The sequence below is a fragment of the Protopterus annectens genome, chromosome 9.part0, assembly GCF_019279795.1.
Source record: "Protopterus annectens isolate FY-2018-M chromosome 9.part0, PAN1.0, whole genome shotgun sequence".
NCBI lineage: Eukaryota > Metazoa > Chordata > Ceratodontiformes > Protopteridae > Protopterus > Protopterus annectens.
Genome location: NC_056743.1, coordinates 458,793,008 through 458,813,619, shown reverse-complemented (window position 1 = coordinate 458,813,619; position 20,612 = coordinate 458,793,008). Strand labels below are relative to the sequence as shown.

At 41.7% G+C, this 20,612-nt stretch overlaps 1 protein-coding gene across 2 annotated transcripts in view; it reads left to right on the top strand.

Annotated features, from left to right (window-relative positions):
- The window catches only part of LOC122811267 (inositol polyphosphate-5-phosphatase A-like), a 1,048,439-nt gene that overhangs the window by 594,113 nt on the left and 433,714 nt on the right, over positions 1-20,612 (top strand). For both annotated transcript variants that reach the window (XM_044082997.1, XM_044082996.1), the window contains exon 4: positions 626-713. In XM_044082997.1, the coding sequence (XP_043938932.1) occupies positions 626-713 (88 nt within the window). The remainder of the gene's footprint in view (positions 1-625; positions 714-20,612) is intronic.

Sequence of the window (20,612 nt, the reverse complement as noted above, 5' to 3'; positions counted from 1 at the left end):
GGACTCAACACCAAGTACTCCCACTAGGTGTCACCCATGTAATAAGCCAGAAATACCTCCCATGGGTGAGCGAGTGATGATCACTTGCTCTCTTCTTCCCTGGCCAACTTCCACAAATACCTAAGCCACTAAACTTGGGTCTTCTGCTCCAAAATCAGGGCCTCATCCCTCTGCCCCTCAGAGCTGCCTCAATTTATAACTCCATGTTATTCTTACATGTCATACATACAGCTTTTTGGGAAATGAAAATAAATAAGTAAAAAGTAAAACAACTTCCTCATCACTCCAAAGGCTACAGGAGTGCACCTAATTCGGTCTTTCACCTGTGACTTGCCCGTGTAGTAGGTTTGCCAGGTTTACCCATGCCAAGCAGAAAGTAGGTCACATTTTTGGCCTTTAATTGCTTTAGGATGAGTGAGAAATCAGCTAATGCGGTTCAGAGTGGCCCTGGCTATTTTTCTGTCATTATTTCATGCTTGTGCAGTGTAAGACTGAAACCCAGGAATTTGCTAGACATTTCTGGGTAACATGCATCAATATGTAAGCAACACTTTCGCCTTTCATGTAACTTGCGATGGTAATTTGTTGATACATTGGACATGAACCGTACTCCTTCTTTTTGCAGGCTGTTCCTTACGAGTGTTGAAATGAAGGCCTACGACAGAGTGCAGGGTTACCTGGACACAGACTTCACGTCCGTGAACACATTCACTGTAAGTTGCAAACTAATTCAGGTCATGCCTGGCACACAAAATGGTGCGTGTCCTCTGGCAGTGCTAAATTGTACACCAGTTCATAAATAGTTGTCATGAAAATGGTTTCATTTTCTGTTTCAAATTATACAAAATGAACATGCTCTTTAAATATGAAAAAACATAATGTGCTATTAATTTAAAAGATATACAGTAAATTGATCTTTTCCCCTTCAGTCAAGTCAGTAATGACATTTTTAATGTAGAACTGGACATATTCACTTATTTTCAGCAAACATCTGTAGCAAGGGGAAACTGTGAGACAGATGGAACTAAAGTAAAGCATTTGTGGTAGCCTATCAATTGTATTCTTGGTGAATGTGGACAAACATGACCAGGTTCATAGACTCATTACACTTCTTTATATTCTAGGTTCCTGAATATACTAGACATAAAAGTTTGATGATCTGTAACTTATAGAATGATTGGGTGTGGGTTATGCTGGATTTACTCATGACTGGTGTGGTTTCATCACAAGTTAAAAAAAATCTCTGTTTGAACTGGGAGCTACAGCAAACTTAAAATATCTTTCTTGGAGGACCATTTTCCTAGTGGCTATCACTTTGGCTAAAGGGATCTCCATGTTACAAGTATTTTCTTGTAAATCTCTTTACCTGATTTTTCCATAGCTATAGGGCTTCTTTGAGAACAAATCCCACATTCATTCCAAAAGTGGCATCCGAAATGAACCTTAATCAAACCATTAATTTACTAGTTTGTTTGTGTCTTTCGGCTTTTCCCGGTTAGGGGTCGCCACAGCGAAACTCCGGTCCGCTAATGATTGGCAGTTGATTTTTACGTACCAGCTTGCCAGGCCTGATGCACAACCTTCAACGAAGGTACGCCCATTCACGCATGTCTTCACGCAGAAGACGCTCTAGCTGAGAATCGAACTGGACAGCATCTTACTGTGAGGCGACCTACCGCAGCACCATTAATTTACTAGTATTATTCCCAAAATTCTGTAACAAAGGAGAGTATACTCTTGTATCTAGTAGATACACAGACAACTTTATCTCCACAGGACCAAAGATTTAAGGAGATCTAATCAGCTGTGCATAGCTTTCTCTAGAGCAGAGTTGGGCCAGTGTGTCTAAAGTCATACTGTCAAGGTAGCTATCAGGTTGTATAGCTTTTGTCTATGAAATGACATGGTCTTTCCTTAACCTAGCAACTAAAAGGTCTGTTGCTACTTGTACTGCCTTTATGCATAGAGTTCCTATTGATGAAATTTCTGCTGTTGTAACTTGGTCCACAGTTTGGACATTCATATCCCATTATAAGCTGTATGTATAGTCGAGATCCCATACATCTTCTGGCTCCACTAATCTCAGGAATATCCTTTCATGATACCTCACAAGATTTTGTGTCAGCTAGGGAATCTGGCCCAAAGTTGAATTGGATGAGTTAGCTCTGTACTTCTTCCTGGTGGGTACAGCTGCCTCTGTGCAGCTATTACCATGCGTGTACATGGTTTTCTGTGAACAGTTCTGCAGAGCAGCAGTGTTCTCAGGGTTTATGGGGGCTTGAAACTTTGCCAGGTTATCCCTTAATAGCATGAGGTTAGCTTTAGAGTAGTTCCTGAATATTCCAAGTTTAGCTGGGGGTCCAGGTTTTATTTTTTACTTTAAAGGAGACCATTATTGGTCTGACCTTACCAAGGAAGGCAGTACAGTAAGGGGTGTGCAGCACTTTCCTATATTGGTGAGGACCAGATCCAGTATGGCTGCTCGCCTGGCTGGTGTATTGACCGTTTGGTTCAGGGAGCGTGTGTTTACAAAATCCAGGAATCTCTGTGCCTATACATTTGGTGTTGTACAGGATTCCCAGTTAATAATCACCCATGAATATGATTTGGATTAGATGGTTAGTGTTTCTAATAAGTTTAAATACATGGTATGGTTTTCCTGGGTCATAGAGGGGGACCTATAGCTGGCACTGAAGTGATTCTGGATTTTGTCTATGAACATGGAGCAGCTTAAGTGCATTGTCCTGTTTGACCAGCCTTGAGGTATATTTATTTTTGATGTAAATAGGGACACCTCCACCTTTAGTCCCTGTCTGTGTAGTAGCAGGTCTAAATGTGTGGAAAGCATTATCACCTTGTACTGTTGGTGTGCTCTACATGGCTTTAAACCATGTCTCAACGGCCACACAGACATCAGCATTTTCTAGGATGAGGAGAGCTTCTAGGGAGTGGAATTTTTTGTTTAGACCCCTAGCATTGAGTGGTAATATCTTTCTGTGTCTGAAGTACTTTCAGTTTGGCATTGCCTAAAAAGGCACTATGGGGAAGACAATGTTTTAGCTAATATTTGAAAGCCTAGAGGGGAGAGGTGCATACCATCACTGGCAAAGCAGTGCGGTCTGTTGACCATCTCCTTCCAAGCTGAGAAATATCGCACCCCCTTAGAATGACACCAGAAGCTACTTTTGTTCATATTGTGGCATCATCCTTGGAGAAGGGAAAATGCTCAAAGTTAGGCTCATACCAGCCTGAGACACATATTCTGAGAGCTCCATGTTATCTGTCTTCATATAGTCTAGTGAGATACGCCTCAGGTCATTTACTCCCACGTAGACTATGACTGAGTCATACTGGTACTTGGGGTCCAATGACCTGAGTGCATGGGTAATGTGGCGGATCCTAGCCCCTGATAAGCAACTGACTGTGACGTAATCCTTACTCAGCCTGGTGAGAGGGACATCGTTGTATCTCACGATGGAGTCTCCAGTGACCAGAATGTTGGACTGTGTGGTGAATTGCCTTATGGGCTTAGAAGTAGAGACTCCATAAGATGTGGCTGTATGTGTTGATGTGGGTGTTGTTTTAAAAGAGTGCATTTTGGGCTGCTGAGGGTATTTGTTATGTGTAATTCATCAAGGAGGTCTTTGTGGTTTTGGAGGGTTACATTTAAGTGCTTCAGCATATGTGAGTCTATATGTCTGCTTTGAATTGTGTGTGATGGTTGCCACATGTGTCCTATTGACAACCTTATTGACATTATGAGCACTTTTATGTGTGAGCTTTGTCTGCAGTGACATTGGGTAAATACATCTCTCACATATCAGTTTGTTTGAAAATTAACTGGTTGTCAGTAAACATGAATCAATTTCTGCATTGCCCCAGGATGCCCATATCCAGCAAGCTGGTAACAGAGATAGTGGGGAAGTTCATATCCATGGCAACAAACCATTTTTTATTGATTAGATAGCTGGAATGAGAATATAAAGCAATGTCAGGAGGATTCGGTTTGCAACTCTGGGGACAGTGCTTGTCACTGAAAACTAGTTGTCCTGTGAGCAGCTAGATATTGGAGAAATTTCAGTCGTGCTTTTACAGGAAAAATGTCATTGAAGGTGTCTGAGTCTGTACAGGACACAACCAAACACTTGAGGGGACGCTAATACGTAGACCCTAAAAATTTAAGGATGAAACATTTAGGCAGATATTCTGAAGATAGAAAGAAGTCAAGCAGTACTTACTGAAAACAAAGAATTAGGTTGTCAAGAATGATGAAAAGAGGGGAGTTGCATGAATGGCTACTGCTTGGCTACTACTAGTGCTGGTATCACCACAGCTTCACTCTGCTGGGATACAATGCTCGATGAAACATTTAGGCAGATATTCTGAAGATAGAAAGAAGTCAAGCAGTACTTACTGAAAACAAAGAATTAGGTTGTCAAGAATGATGAAAAGAGGGGAGTTGCATGAATGGCTACTGCTTGGCTACTACTAGTGCTGGTATCACCACAGCTTCACTCTGCTGGGATACAATGCTCGTTTGCTTCTTCTCTCACCAGAAGCAAAATGTTAGCACCAATCCCAAGATGGGAAGCAGACCACAGCCTGTTTGCTGATCCACAGTATTGTCCTAGATGATGCAAGGGTCTGTATTATCCTAGATTATGCAAGGGTCTGTAGGCTTGTTGTAGCCTTTTCCTGGTAAATGCCTTGAATAGCAACCAGATCAATCAGGAACATTAAACACAGAACTCACTGTCCAACCAGAAGCAGTCTGGAATCAATGCACCCTGTTCCTTCTCTCACCAGGAGAAAACAGAAGCACTAATCCCAAAATGACTACTGAGAGGCAGAATGTGGGCTATCCAATAACTGGTGGTGTTGCAATAGATGTTTAAAGGTAAGATAAAAAAATGAATTATTATTATAAACGCTGCAGTGTGCACTAAGCAGTTAGATATGAAAGGGGGGGTAACTAAAGTTTCAGCTGTCTAAGTGGAGAACCACTAATTTTAAAAGAGCAAGATAGATTGAAAGAGGGTGGGCACTTTTGTTTTCTGGCTCTATGGAATACAGTGGGATGGCCAATAAATTTAAATAGTTGAAGGGAAGTGATTTCACAAAATGATAATCAGTGAAAGGGGAGAGGGAAGGAGATATTTGATCAAATTAACATAAGGGGCAGACAACTAGAAAGACAGTTGTGTTTAAGAACTCAACAGCATGTGAAGGTGGGAAAAATTCTGTGTGACTCACAAGAGACACAGCTGTGGTCTCTTTCCAAATTTTAATATGCAGTTCAAAATAGAATACAAGTAAAACACAGTGTAAAGAAAACAAATCACAGTATACAAAGTAAAAGAAGGCAATACAATAATACAAAACACAATAAATCAAAAGCAAACTAACCAAGTTGTGTCAGACTCTTGGTGAGTTTTTCCAGTAAAGCTTTGAGATGTTTTATTTTCCCCCTTAAGTAGAAGGTTTAGTTCCTAGCTCCACCCCTCAGTTCACAGTTCATTAACCCTAACTGACTTGTTCTGACTTCTGTGTGACTCCTTAATTGACCAGTTTTTACCTTTTGTAAATAATGTCATTGTATAAAAAAAAGAATGTTACTCTGTAGCTTCTCCTGTGTAGAGGATATCTAAGGAGTTTTCACTGTATGCGTTGAACATGTATGTACTGACACTTGCATATTACTTGGGACAGAATGCATTTTCTCCCAAGTTTTTTTATTATTATTTGGAACACACTAGTGCAGATACATCAAACTGTTTACATAAGGATGTGTGCAGACTGCTGACATCCTGGCAGTGAATTAAATGTTTTTTTTTTATAATTTTTGTGATTTTTTTTTTTTTTTTTACATTTTTCTTTGGAGAGAGAACTTTGGGGATGTCTATTTTAGTAGATATTGTCATCCAGACTTATTGCCAGCTATGCTGGATTTGCAATAGCAATAGGCATGCTGTCCAATCAGCTTGCGTGTTTTAGAATGTAAATGAACTCTACCTGTTAACTGTCTTTTAATACATAACATTTTGTGCATAAATTAGTTTTATAAATACTATTTTTTCTTTGGGAGGGCTGAATTTTTCTTCCATTTTGATATTTCTTCATTTTGATTTGATCGTTATTATTTATGTTTCAGTAATATCCTGTAAATTACTCCTATGTTACTTCCAAGTGTATTGATCCTTGTCTTGTGCATCTTGGTTTTGCAATTAATTTCATTTTTCACTGTACTACTGATGTTAAAACTGTAAGTGGTTTGAAAACACATGTACTATGGCATGTTTTTTGATGTTTTAGTTTCACTGTCTACTCAGTTTTTCTTTATGTCCTCACCAACAAAATTATATCAGTGTAAATACTGGCAATTATTTACATATACCACCAAACCATTATGGGTAATCGTAAACAAGATATTTCTTGAGAAGAGTAGCTACTTATAGTTGTGCAACTAATAAATCATAAGATAAGTTAATTTTCAGTATAGTGTGTTCAGATTGAGAGAGCCAGCTGCCAGCTTGTATTACTATAGTTCAAGACTTTTCTGTTGCTAAAATCAGCATGGAAATGTAGTAGTTTGTACACTAATAGAAATAGTGAGGCATTGTGGGTTTTGTCTTTCAAGATATCATGGCAGGATTTTTTAGCTTCAAGAAAATTTTCAAGGGGCAGTTCTTATCAGAAAAATGAAATGCAAAAATAACACAATTTTTGCATCAAAAACTGTAAAATGTATTGTATATGGCCAGGAGGTTAGACACATAATACCCTTGATGGTTCATCTGGCACCCTGGGTAGTTCCTCTGATTGTTGCCCCTCTCAACCCAAAGTTGAGGACCAGAAAAAAAATGTCTTCTGAGAGCTGAGAACCAAAAAAGGTTTTCTTCTGCCCTCATACTTTAATTGTTGCAAAATGCTTTCTACAACCTTAGTTAAACAAAATATTCTGCACTGCCTCTTTTCTGTTATCCTTCTTTGCACAAAACAAATAACACAAGAAAGGAATGCTCAAGGCTTCTTATTTTAAACTAAGCATTTTCGTCTTTCAGACTGAACAATGTATTGCATCACTCATTTAAATATATTGAAATGTCACATTTTCAAATTCAGTGCATCGAAACACCTGTAAGTATGACATTACAACTTAGATGCTGTGTGTATTAAAACACTTTTAATATCTGCATTATTGTCGAGTCCTGGGGATAATTTGTTTTAACCAGAATTCCTAAACTAATTATTTTACTTTTAGTAAACTTTAACTTTTCATTTAACAACTGGAATGTCCACAGAGATACCTTACTAAAAGGATATAAGGCCTAAACAGATTGTTCTACGTAGTCATACTCAAAGCCCTGTTACTATACTTGGTATCCTACAGGCTGCTAAGAGGTGGCATGTTTCTGGCATACAAGGTAGCCTCATACCCAATACAGATGGCTTTACTGCACATCAGCAAGTCAAATGACACCAGAATTACATGGTCTAGGGATCTAAACCTCTTCCGCCACATCAGCAGAACAGTTTGGGGGGACTAGTTTATTTCACAGAGGATACTGCTACTCTAGGACAGTCTCCCCATCTACTTAAGACAAGCTCATCCCTGCCCATATTCATGCACAACTTAGATCCATGGATGGGAAACAGAATATTTATCCAGGACTGCCCCCTGTACTACTGATGGACGGAGGCAATTCCTTAATGCTTTATCCCATGCATGGATCTCCTGAAATTATGTATAGTATGATTCCAGTTATTATCTCAAGGGGTAATATATAATCATTGACTATGCAATGGGTAAGGCTAATCTAACGCCAAATGGGAGAGGTTAATTCAAGCACCACATGGGAAACTGACTAGGCTTAAAATGGCCCACAAAGGCAGCTAGCCTAGTACCAACATATGAACCTTTGAACTTATAATAACATGTCAAGATTCCCCCATGAATACTTTTATTTACACATTTCAGAACAAAGAAAAACATTCAAAATCATCTAAAGTTAGCACAGCTAGCACGTCTGAACAACGCATTATTTTTGCATTTTTGTTTTGTTTTTAGTATATTCTTTTTTGTTTCTTTTTGTAGTGTTTTTTTGCCTACATGCAGCTGCCACCATTGACTGCCACCAAGTCTTCTGCAAGCACACCAGGACTAGCAGGCAGTTCTAATCCTCCCCTGGGCAGATGAGAAGACTGAGGCTTCTGCTGCAGCATGATATTGCTGCTGAGTTTTTTTTGTTTGTTTTTTGCTTAAACCTTAACTTCCTGTTTTCTCTGCACATGCCTCTTCAGATCCAGCGGTTGGACCATGGGAATGCATTTCCATAGTGTCTCACTTCCTCAGCAACTGAGCCAGTGTCCCCTGTGTATTCCCTCTTTAAGAATTTTTAAACATATTCAAGTTTAAACACTATTTGCCAGAATTTCTTCATTGTTTTCCTACATGAAATGCTTAGCATGTCTCACACTGTGCAAGCTATACCACATAGTTTGAATTGCAGTCAAAATGCTCTGCAGGCCATATAGTTTTGATATGATTTTGAACAACTGCATATGGACTGTTGACCATAAATTTGCTATACTTGCAGTGACTGCATGTAAATGTAGCGAACCAAAGAATACTATTATAATGTGCACAGCAACTTAGCTGGAGGCAGGAATTAATTAATTGGATTTTCCTAGCATGTCAGCTTTTGCCTTCATTGGGAGAGTAGTATAAATTAATTCCTGCTTCTACCTAAGTTGGTATCTGCATACATATCTGCTTTTAGAAATGTTGAAATCTGTGTACCTTACTTAACAAATTCAAGTAAAGTAAAATAAAATGTATAACTTTTTCTACTTTCTCAGCAACTATTTTTAAGTTTGTATTTCTTTTATAGACAAAAGATGAGGGCAGCTGCTTCCCCCAGTGCCAGTCCACTTACTTGATGGTAACAGGCCTTTAATGTAGGTTTAACAAAGAGTGTATGAAAGTAAATATGCTGTACAAGAAAAAAAAAATAAATAAATAATGCTTCATTCAGACATGATGCTGAACATCAAGCGATATACCCCAGGATTCAATAAGGCCCATGAAGGCTTCACACAGAGCCTACATGGAGTTTACATATTTGTGCGACGGTGTGTGGTGAGCGGTAGCGAGCAGTGCACATTAATGATGCGTGATGTGCCTAAGTAAGGTTACATGGCTGGCAGCAGTGTTGCTGGCCAGGAAACCGTGTAAGTAAATGCAGATACAATTCTTTTTAAAGCAGAACACCTATGGTTCATGGATTTGTGCGAAATGCCACAGTAACAACCAGGACTTCACAGATAGCTGTGAATCATTTTACTGCAACATATCTCCACAAAGGCCAACTTAATGTGGGGACATTTAACCAGAAATAGGAACATATTTGCCATAGATGTCGTATAGACATGTGGTAGAATGAAACTCAGACATACCTGTCATCCTCTTTGAGCAAGATATAGGGGCAAAGCATACATATTGGGGAGACAAAGGGCCAAAATAGCGACATTTTTATTATTGCACTTCCAAACTTTGAAAGTTAATAGAATAAATATTTTTTACATTAGCATGAACTTTCCGAAGAGAATGAAGTTTGAAACTCGTGGCAGTCATAAGTTTCTGACTGCACTGCACAATGACATGGCGGTGATTTGCCAGAAAACAAAAATGTTATGAGGAAAAGACCACAAATGTGTGCCAGAAAATGGATATTCTGTACAAATCAGGACAGTTGAGCGGTATGCACTCAAATGTATGTAATAGTGAGTGACATCAGCCCAGAGATCATCTCAGTGATAGGGTAGAAAGCCACAAATTTGATAAGGAAAACATCTGGACATCCTGTGAATATCTGGACAATTGAGAGGTATGAATGTGAAATATATGGTCCAAACACAGTACAGGACAGTGTACCTACAATGCAGAGTACTGTGATATCCCATTCCTGGCATACAGTACTGAAGCTGTATTAATCATCTGTAACACTATATGGGATCACGCAGGGGAAATGTGTGTATTGAATAGGGACACACAGATGAATTGTAGGAATGAACACAGGGAAAGAGGACAGGTGAAACTCCCTCATGTACAGCAGAGGAGGGCTTGTCAATGGAAGATGGTTGTAGCAGCAACACCAAGCACATATTTATATGGTACAGTACGGACTGTACAGTGAAAATGTGTTGTCTGTGACTGTCACACAAGGTGAGATAACAATGGGGAGGATGTCTGTGTGAAATAAGCATCCCTGTAACAATAATGCAGAGGACATCTATTAGGGATGCAGTTAACAACTGGGGTGGGGTGCATATTGGTAAGCTGTGCAAACTGATATGCCTGAATATGAGTATACTCTCAGCAGAGGTCTCCAGCAAGGTGGGCACAGATAAAGGATAATTGAAAACATTACAAGAACCAACTAGAATCATGGACAATAGCAAAATAATGCCACCAGTAATTCCATGCCTCTGACATAACATATGTGGTGTGGAGTGATACAAGATGAGCCTACGTGCACACACACACACACACACACACACACACACACACACACACACACACTTGAAGAACTGTTATGATAAATTCACACTCTGAGGGTAACCACACACTATCCTGGCACTTTAATATCTGCAAGAGGTGTTAGGAGGGTCACTGGTATAACTGCATGCGACAATATGGGCAATACAGGCTAGTTGCCTTGTGTGCATGGTATATATATATATATATATATATATATATATATATATATATATATATATATATAATGTGTGTGTGTGTATATGTGGCACAGTCCACACTGCCATGAATGACATACATGCCATTAATATCAGACACCTATGTATGTAGTGTATGCATAAGTATAACAGGTAACACACATGCATCTGATGTATCAACTTAATTGGTGCTCTGTACCATCAGACAATTGCTGATGTACCACCTTGATCACTGGACCTGACATATAGGTCACATCACACATTTCAACATAGCTGCATATATGTATAATGTATGTCATACACTGGTCTGCCCATTTGGGGATATAGGTGTTTATGGCCACATATGACAGTGTTGATTGAATACCTCAGTGTGGATTTGTATCAAATGCCATGACCTGGTGAAGTTCCACAAGATGATACTGTTGTCATCATGCATTCCCTTGATGACCTCTTTGAGGACATCTGTCAGATGTAATGGACTTGATGTAGCATTAACAACTCACACAGGTCTGGAAAATTACTAGTGTATATGTAGAAGAGGTCCATGATTACATGTTGGCATACCTCACAGTTGAGGAGAATAAGGATGTCTCTATACATGCATGCATCAGGTGCTGTCCCCCCAACTCAGGTGGATACATGTTAATGTACACCCTTGTATGGGAACATATGCCATGTGGAGGGTGTGTTGAACTGTGTATTCAACCATATCAGGAAGGTGTATGTGCTGAACCATGCCATAGGTGATCTGTGATGTTGTCGTAGCCCATTGATTCTGTGTGCTAGGCCTAGATGAAGGTAAGACATACTGACTAACGTGATCTGGCCCATGGTTTTCACACAACCCGTCATGCATTTATCATTGAGAAAACCTGTAAGCTGGGGATTAACCCTTACGTCAGTTGATGGGTAACCAATTCGCTCACTGACAGAACACAATTATTTTATTTATTTAGCTTGTGTTTACTGGGAAAGTCCAACTGCGATAGAGCCTATTTTCAGTGGATGCTCAGGGAGAAATGCTTCAGACGCATATCTTTGGAACGTGGGAGGAAACCAGAGCACTCGGAGGAAACCCACACGAACGCAGGGAGGACATGCAGACTCCTCACAGAAGGCACCCCAGCTGAGAATCAAACTGGAGAACCTCTTTCTTTGATGCATCGTATGAAAGTTAGTGAATCAAACTGAACCAGTAGAGCTGTCACCACTGGCAAACCCTTGGCCCTTCATGGTTTGAACTCTATTTCTCAACAGTTCAGGCTAAAGTACATGGCCTTTGGCTTACCAAGTTTGCTGATTCTTGCATATTGTGCGCAATCATTGAGTCCACCAATGGTGTTACCATAGAACAGGAAGAGCTAACACTCACAACTGAATGGTGAAAAAAGACACATGATATACAAATAAATGCAGAAATGTGTGTTTGTAATGTCTGAAAGGTTGAATTCCATGTTAATTACAGCACTGACAACAGTTCTGCTATGCAGAAACCCAGTGATAGAAGCACTGGGAAGACAGGTAGATAGCACTCTAAACTTTGACCACCAAGTATCTACAGTGGTATTAAACGCCTATGTTGTGCACATCATAAGTCACACCATCATACTAAGATGTTAGGATTGTGTGACAGCACTGTAGTCACACCTCATCACGACACTAATAGAGTATCATGCTCTCTTTTTCATGTACCTCACTAGACACGTAGCAGCTGGAGATACCACAGGGCTTTCTCAGCAAGATTCCACAGGGCCTACAAACCATGCCATGATGTATGTAGATAGATTAAAAGCCATGTCACTGTAATCTTTATTGTATAGGATGAGGTGAATTCTCCCTGGCCTTCAGGCCATTCTCTGACCATTTCCTGGTGGGAGTACTAATGTCAAGCAACAGCTCTCACACACACACACACACACACACACACACACACACACACACACACACACACACACACACACATTTGACTGCAGTGAGAATAGAACCCCTACCTATCTAAGTACACTGACTACAGAACCCACTACTTTTTGCAAGCGCCACAGCTCAAGTCTGACTTTGAGTGCCTTGGACAACACTTTCTGATGATGTCAGTGGCTGTTGAGGAGAGTATAACAGTGTCTCACATGCTGGTGTAAAACGCTGTGTGTAATGTCAAGCAACAGCTCTCTCTCTCTCACACGCACACACACACACACACACACACACACACACACACACACACACACACACACACACTCAATTGACTGCAGTGAGAATAGAACCCCTAAGTATCTAAGTACATGGACTATAGAACACATTACTATACCAAGCTCCACAGCAAAAGTCTGACTTTTACGCAGCTGCAAACCAACTTATAGTGGATGAATCAGCAGTGCATGTTGGAGTGAAGAAGTTGGGATGCCTGCATGAAATGGATCGGTAAGGCATGTGCAGGTATCAAAATATTGTCAGTTCATGAGACTGGAGCAGTAACTGCAAGATACACCTTCCCTTCTGCTCTTCTGGCTACACACACAGACACACACACACACACACACACACACACACACACACACACACACACACACACACACACAAAAGCACGCACACAGAGTTAATTGCAGTGAGAACAGCACCCACTCCTAAGTACACAGACTATAAAACTCAGCACTTTACACAAGCACCATGGCACAAGTCTGACTTTACAAGGCTGCAGTCAACTTATAGTGGATGACATCAACAGTGCTTGTTGGAGAGTTGTTGGGAGGACAACCTTCACTCGAGGCACTCCTTAAAATGGAGATCATCGATGTCTGTGCAGTGACTGAGACCTGGTTCAAGGCTCCAGAGAGCACCCCTGCATTACCACGCTATAACTCATACCACACTTTTCGGCCATTTAACCTGGACCAGAACACCAAAGGTGGAGGTGTGTCCATATTCATTAAGGATATCCACACCTCCAGGCTAGTTGCCCAGCATAATGCAGCTGGGGTTATCCAAGTGCAACTAACTCTGGGCAAAACTGCAATCCAAATTGTAGCTTGCTACAGATCCCCCACCATGCCCCAGGATTCCCACCCCTCTTTTCTTGAAATACTGGAAAATGTTAGGGTTCAACCAAACACCTTAATATTGGGCGATTTCAACTACCCCACCATTAACTGGGAAAACTACTCATGTACCAACTCCTTTGCTCAGCGTTTTCCGGAATTTATAAATTCAAATGCCCTGGATCTACTTATCCACACCCCCACCAGGGGCAACAGTATCCTAGACCTAGTCATTATCAACATAAGCAACTGGTGTTCCACACCTGAAGTCATCTCCTCTTTGGTCAGATCCGACCATAAGCTAATCACCCTAGATATCCACATCCTGCCCCCATCCCCATTAAGGAAACCACGGTAAAACATTTCTCCAAAGCTGACTTCATGCTTCTTAAGACAGAAGTGGCAAACTTCATGACACCCATGCAGATGGACAATACAGTTACGACTGCTGAATCCTACACAAGTGCACTCTATAAGCACTTACACGAGTGCATGGATCGTGCTATCCCAAACAGAACCAAGATGCTATCCTCCAAAAAAAAGGAAGCCAATCTGGTGGTCCCCTGCCATAAACAAACTCTACAACAGAATGAAGAAATTGTTGCAAAAGAGAGTAAAATCCCATGAGTGGAGGAACTCCCTGGTCAGCCTCAGCAAGAAGCTGAGATCCCTTATAAGATCCTCCAAAGCTAGCTATGAAACAAGATTGCCACTGATTCTAAGGACAACCACAAAGCATTCCATAGCTATGTCAAGAATCTCAATGGCAACACACAGATTTGTTCTGAGTTACAGCACAATGGCACAAAAATTACAGAACCAACTGATATTGCCAACATCCTGGCAGATAGGTTCACTGCTAACTTTACCCCCCCTCTCACCCTCTAAAAAGCCCATATCTATACAGGAAGAATGCACAGTCCCTGTAATCACAACTTCACAGGTAAAAGCAGCACTCTCTAAAGCCAAAAACACAACATCCATGGGACCGGACAACACCCCAGGCTGCGTTTTACATGAACTTCAGAATGAACTGGCTCCCCACCTAAGCACCATGTTCAATCATAGCCTCACGTCAGGCTTTGTGCTCACTGAATGGCACACAGCAACAGTTATCCCACTCCAGAAAGGGGGAGCCACCACTGATCCTGGGACCTATCACCCTATTAGCCTGATGAACCTAGTCTGCAAGGCAATGGAACATATCATCATAATATTCATAAACAAAGACATTGTTAACCTCCAAACTCTGGACCCCACCAGTTCAGGTTTGTGAAAGTCAGATCTTGCCTCCTGAACCTGGTCGACTTCTTTGAGGCAGTCACCAAAGCCGTAGACGAGGGTAAGCTGGTTCACACAGCCTATCTTGAGCTCGCCAAGGCTTTCTACACCATCCCCCATTCTGGAATTATAGCTAAACTCACTAAACTAGGTATAAATCCCTATGTCAGAAGATGGGTTGCCAACTGGCTCACTGACAGAACCCACACTGTAAAAGTTGCAGACTCCAAATCTGACTTCAAATCAGTGACAAGTGGAGTACCACAGGGTTCAGTCCTGGGACCTCTCCTGTTTGGTATCTACTTCTCTGAAGTACAGGCTAACACAGAAGGCCTCTGGCTAACAAAGTTTGCAGATGACTGCAAACTAGGAACTATAGTCGAGTCCCCAAATTATGTAGATATTCTACAGAAGGGCCTCACTGAGACAGATACCTGGTGTCAAAACCATGGCCTCAAGCTCAGTGCCAAAAAGTGCATTGTTATTCCCTTTGGTAAAAACTCTGTACCCATGAACTACCACATAGGCGGCAGTCTTCTTAACACCAAATGTGTGCTAAGAGACCTTGGAACCCAGGTGGAAAGTAATCTCTCCTTTGATAATCACATTGTCACAATAGTCAGGAAATCCTTCTACATGGCACACCTCATCACAAGAGGGTTCTCATCCAGGAAAAAAGAGGTCATTGTTCCCCTCTACTCGACACTCATTAGACCCATTATAGAGTACAATGCCCCTTTTGGAGTGTACATCACAAGACATCTGCAGCAGCTGGAAAGGCCACAGAAGTACCTCACAAAGAGAATTACTGGCCTCAAATAAATGCCCTACACTGATCGTCTCAAAAAAACTCCAGCTTTACTCTGTAGCATATCGCCTACTCCGTGGTGATCTCTGCCTAACATATAAAGATATGTCAAACCCAGAGCTGTTGGACATGCTACACCTAAAGAAATCCCAGTCCCTCCGAGCTATATGCTCTAGGGACCTAAACCTTGTCACCACAATAAACAGGACTTGCTGGAGGAATAGATTCCTGTCCCAGAGACTTCCCTTACTCTGGAACAAGCTACCCATCTATGTCAAGCAAAGTTCCTCATTAGCACTCTTCAAGAAAAATCTTGATGAGTGGATGGGAAATAGGAAATACACCCCGGGGATCACTTCTGTGGCTATGCTCGACAGGGGCACAGGGAATTCACTTTCTTGGATTGGCGTAAGCCAGGGAACTTTGTTTGCTAGACTTACTTAAGCCCTTGGGCCGATAGCCTAGTACCTACCTATGAACCTATGGACCTATGAAATGGATGAGTAGGCATGTGCAAGCATCAGAATACTGTCAATCCATGGGATTGGAGTGGTAACTGTAGGATACACACTTCTGCTCTTCTGGCTAAACACACACACACAGTTGAGTGCAGTGAGAACAGAACTCCTGCCTAAGTACACAGACTACAGGACACAGTATGTTATGCAAGCTCCATGGCACAAGTCTGACTTTTACAAGACTGGAGGTGAACATATAGTAAATGTCATCAGCAGGCCATGTGGGAAGCAAAATGTTGGGAGACCTGCATAAGCTCATAACTTCACATGTACATAGGACACTACTAGCCTAATGGTGTTTGGAAGCCTAGCTGTGTAAAAACGCAAGTACCGTTATTGAGCATAGTTGGATGGTCATTGTCAGTAGAGTGATTTTGTGAGCAGCACCGACTGGCCCTGTTCATGAGGGACATAGGTACCAGCCTGGATTTGACTTACAATTCCCCAACCAGTAGTCAAGGTTACAGCTTGAACAGAATCATTGAGGAGCACTGATTCAAATGCAATGGGAGCCTGTTATAGAGGAGTGTGAGGCATTGGGTGATATATCTGTCTCCCCGGCATGTTCTGTGTATATCATAGGCTAGGTTGAGAACCCTGGGCCAAGTTATTCTTGTCCCATTTGAATTGCAGACATGCAGGACTTCCAGTAGGGCATCATCTGAGACTACTCTCTAGGGCAGGCATAGGTCACCTCTCAGCAGCCATCATGATACTGAGTACACTGACAGGTCTTTCAGTCTTTCCATGTTTGTCATCTTTGGAGGCCCTGGAGTCTACCAGGCACAAGCCTGTGTTTTCTCCAATTGCTGCAGGTGTCTATTGAGGTATAGACAGAGGGGACCATTGTACTCAATTATTGGTCTGATAAGGGTAGAGTACAGCAGAGGTATGAGCACCCTGGTCTTGGATGTGATGTCCATATGTATGATGTGTGCAATGCAGAATGCGCATCACCACTACGGACACATAGTGATAAAAGTGTAGATTGCTATCAACATGTGTTCCCAAGTCTCACAATACTGTGTTTGAGCTTAGAGGGGTACTATGTATATCATAATTAGCAGAGGTACTTTATTGCCAAAGGGGACAATGAGCCATTGTGTGCTTTAAGGTTCAGCCCATGAGTTTGGCACCAATCAATTGTGTGGCAGCTCCTTCCTTAATATGTTACAATCATTGGTGGACTTTATATTAGTGCGTTCAGTTACCAGTCATCTGTAAATTCGGTAAACCACATGCTGTCTACCATTGCTTGTGCTTCTGGGAAGTAGTTTGCAAACAGTTGAGGGCCCAGCACAGATCCTTGTGGTATTCTAATGGTAATTAGCTACTGGTGGAGGTGCAGTCCCCAACTTTGAGAATGAGTGTAATGTTAGTGAGCCATTTGGCTATCCATGTATTACTGTATGGCTTAATTCACACATGGCAGATCTTCAGTATGACGCATGAATGGGGGATAGTGTCAAAGTGTATATAGGAGATATGTCCTGTTATCCCTCATCCAGGTCTGTGTGCTCAGTATCCAAGAAGTCCACAAGGTTCAGTAAGCAAGATCTACCCTTGATAAAAACAAAATGGGTAGGGTCAAGTGTGTTGAAGGTCACCTGTGTCCCTGTGGATTATGGTCCATGCTGATTCCTTCCCTAGCCTTGCAGGTAAGTGTTATTAGGCGTATGGGTCAATAGTCATAGTTCTGCATGTTACTGGATTGATGTGTATTGCATAGCACAGAACATTTGATATTACATTTTGTACTGTGGTTGATATATGTGTGGAAAAAGTACTGAAACATGAGGGTTGCAGTGCTTGGGAGGATGGCAACAGATGGATGTATTATAAATATGTGACATATTTTTAGGTATTGCCCTCAGTTTGTAATGTTTTCATGTAATTTCATGTCATACAGAGGGAATGGACAGTAAACAGCAGTAATACAGCATGATATGTACATTTCCATAGCACAGCGAGCAGTGGGTTTGCGTGACATTAAGCAAAGTGCATACGCATGCGAAATACATGTTTGCACATAGCTAAGCAGTGTGCAAATGTGAGCCATACTGCTAAACTCTGACAGTTAATACTGAGTCTATGAAATATACCTGCTGCTTAACTGACTCTGTGGCAGCACATGTTAATGCACTGATACATTCCTTGCTGGGGCGATATGGTACTGGGTTTGAATACATATGTATCTAATACTTTTAAATAAATTTAAATGCATTGCTGCTGTTTCTTCTTCTTCATCTTCTTTCGGCTTTTTCCCGGTTAGGGGTCACCACAGCAGATCACCTGTCCGTTCATGATTGGCAGTGGAGTTTTACAGTGTCGAGTTGCCAGCCCAATGCCCAACCTTCCACTGAAGGCACACACATGCACACACTGGCACCTAGGGCCAATTTAGAGTATCCAATCCACCTACAGCATGTCTTTGGGATGTGGGAGGAAACCGGAGCACCCGGAGGAAACCCACTTGACCACAGGGAGGACATGCAGACTCCGCACAGAAGGCACCCCAGCCGAGGATCGAACAGAAGAACATCTTGCTGTGAGATGACAACACTAACCGCTGCACCACCATGGCCGCCCACATTGCTGCTGTTTCTAATACTTTTAAATACATGTAAATACAGTGCCACCATTCCCGTTGCTGCTCATTGGTGCTCAATGTGCACCTTCACGCAAAAATGCTTAGAGGTGAAATGGATAGATAGGACGGTAGTGAAATGGGGAGCAAGCAGGGGGAAGAACAAAGGGAAAGCAGGGCAGTAATGTGCAGGAGGGAAATAAGAAAGAACCATAGCTATCCATTTCTTTAACAGTGTAAAGTGAACATCTGTGGAAAATATTAACCAAATTTGGACTGTCACCTCCAGATCGAGGGGTGACCACAATACAATCATGTTGTATAGCCAGTTGGACCGAATCAAGTGTGTCAAGAAGACACATGTGAAATGGAGAGCTGTGTATGGGACAATTTTTTTTTTTGTGGGAGAGTGTGAGAGAGAGAGGAATGTTGGGAAGGGATATAGGAATGTCTGGGTCAAGTAAGTTGGATAGGTGAGAAAGCAATTGCTAATAGACAAGACAAACAACACAAAAGAGAGGGACAGTGATGAACACAAAATGTTGGGGGACACCATTATTGGGGTGAAAGTGGGGAAATCCTAAGCCCATGGTCGTCAAGCTGGATGACGGTGAGAATGAAGTCCTCACTGGCTGGAGTGCTTGACATCTCCTTCTCCTCCTCCTGGTACTATGTAAAAATAGGGAGAGAAGCCTCTCCAACCAGTGCAGACATACACCAACAGTGCGGCACACTACCCTGTGCACCATCCCTGGCAACTCGGTGAGTGTGATAAAATCACCATCTCTGCCATTGCTCCTGGTGGGAACCACTGGACCAGCCTACAGGGCAGGACTACCTGAGGGGACAGTTAGTACAGGGGCAGCAGAAGTGGTGCTGCCAGGTTGCCTCCCAGATGTACCGGGCAGTGGTGCTGGAGCTGGTGGAGGGGGGTATGCAGATCCTGTGGAGCATTTTTTGATGTGGTACATATGGATGACATAGACATAGAAACTGCGGTGGTGGTGCTCCGGTAGCATTGTCGCATCATAGCAAGACGTTGTCCCGTTCGATTCTCAGCTAGAGCGTCTTCTGTGTGGAGGCATATGTGAATGGGGCGTGCCTTCGTTGAAGGTTGTGTGTCAGGGCTGGTAACCCGGTACGTAAAAATCCACTACCAATCATTAGCGGACCGGAGTTCCGCTGTGGCGACCCCTAACCGGGAAAAGCCGAAAGACACAAACATATGGATGACATAAACATATTTTGATGACACGTAGTAAAATAAAAAACAAATAATAAAATAAATACAAATAAAAAAAGAAAGATAAGGGTTGGGGTGAGAGGAAAAATAGATAAGATTAGTACCTCCATATATGACATACAATGCATTAATACAATTGTTTGACTCTATTATCTTAACGTTTGCTTGTAAGACTACCACCTCCTAACAGATAACTTTTTACTTTTAAGAGTACCAGCTCCTAACAGATGCATACTGTACTACAGATTGCAGCAAATACCCCTTGACATGTGTATATATTGCACATATGCGTGTTCCAGTTATACAGATTACAATTTACTGCAGGGCATTTGTGCCACTGGTATAGAGGTTTTAATTTAATTTAAATATAATTGAAGAAGTAACAGTATTGTGTAGTTGGGAATTGTGG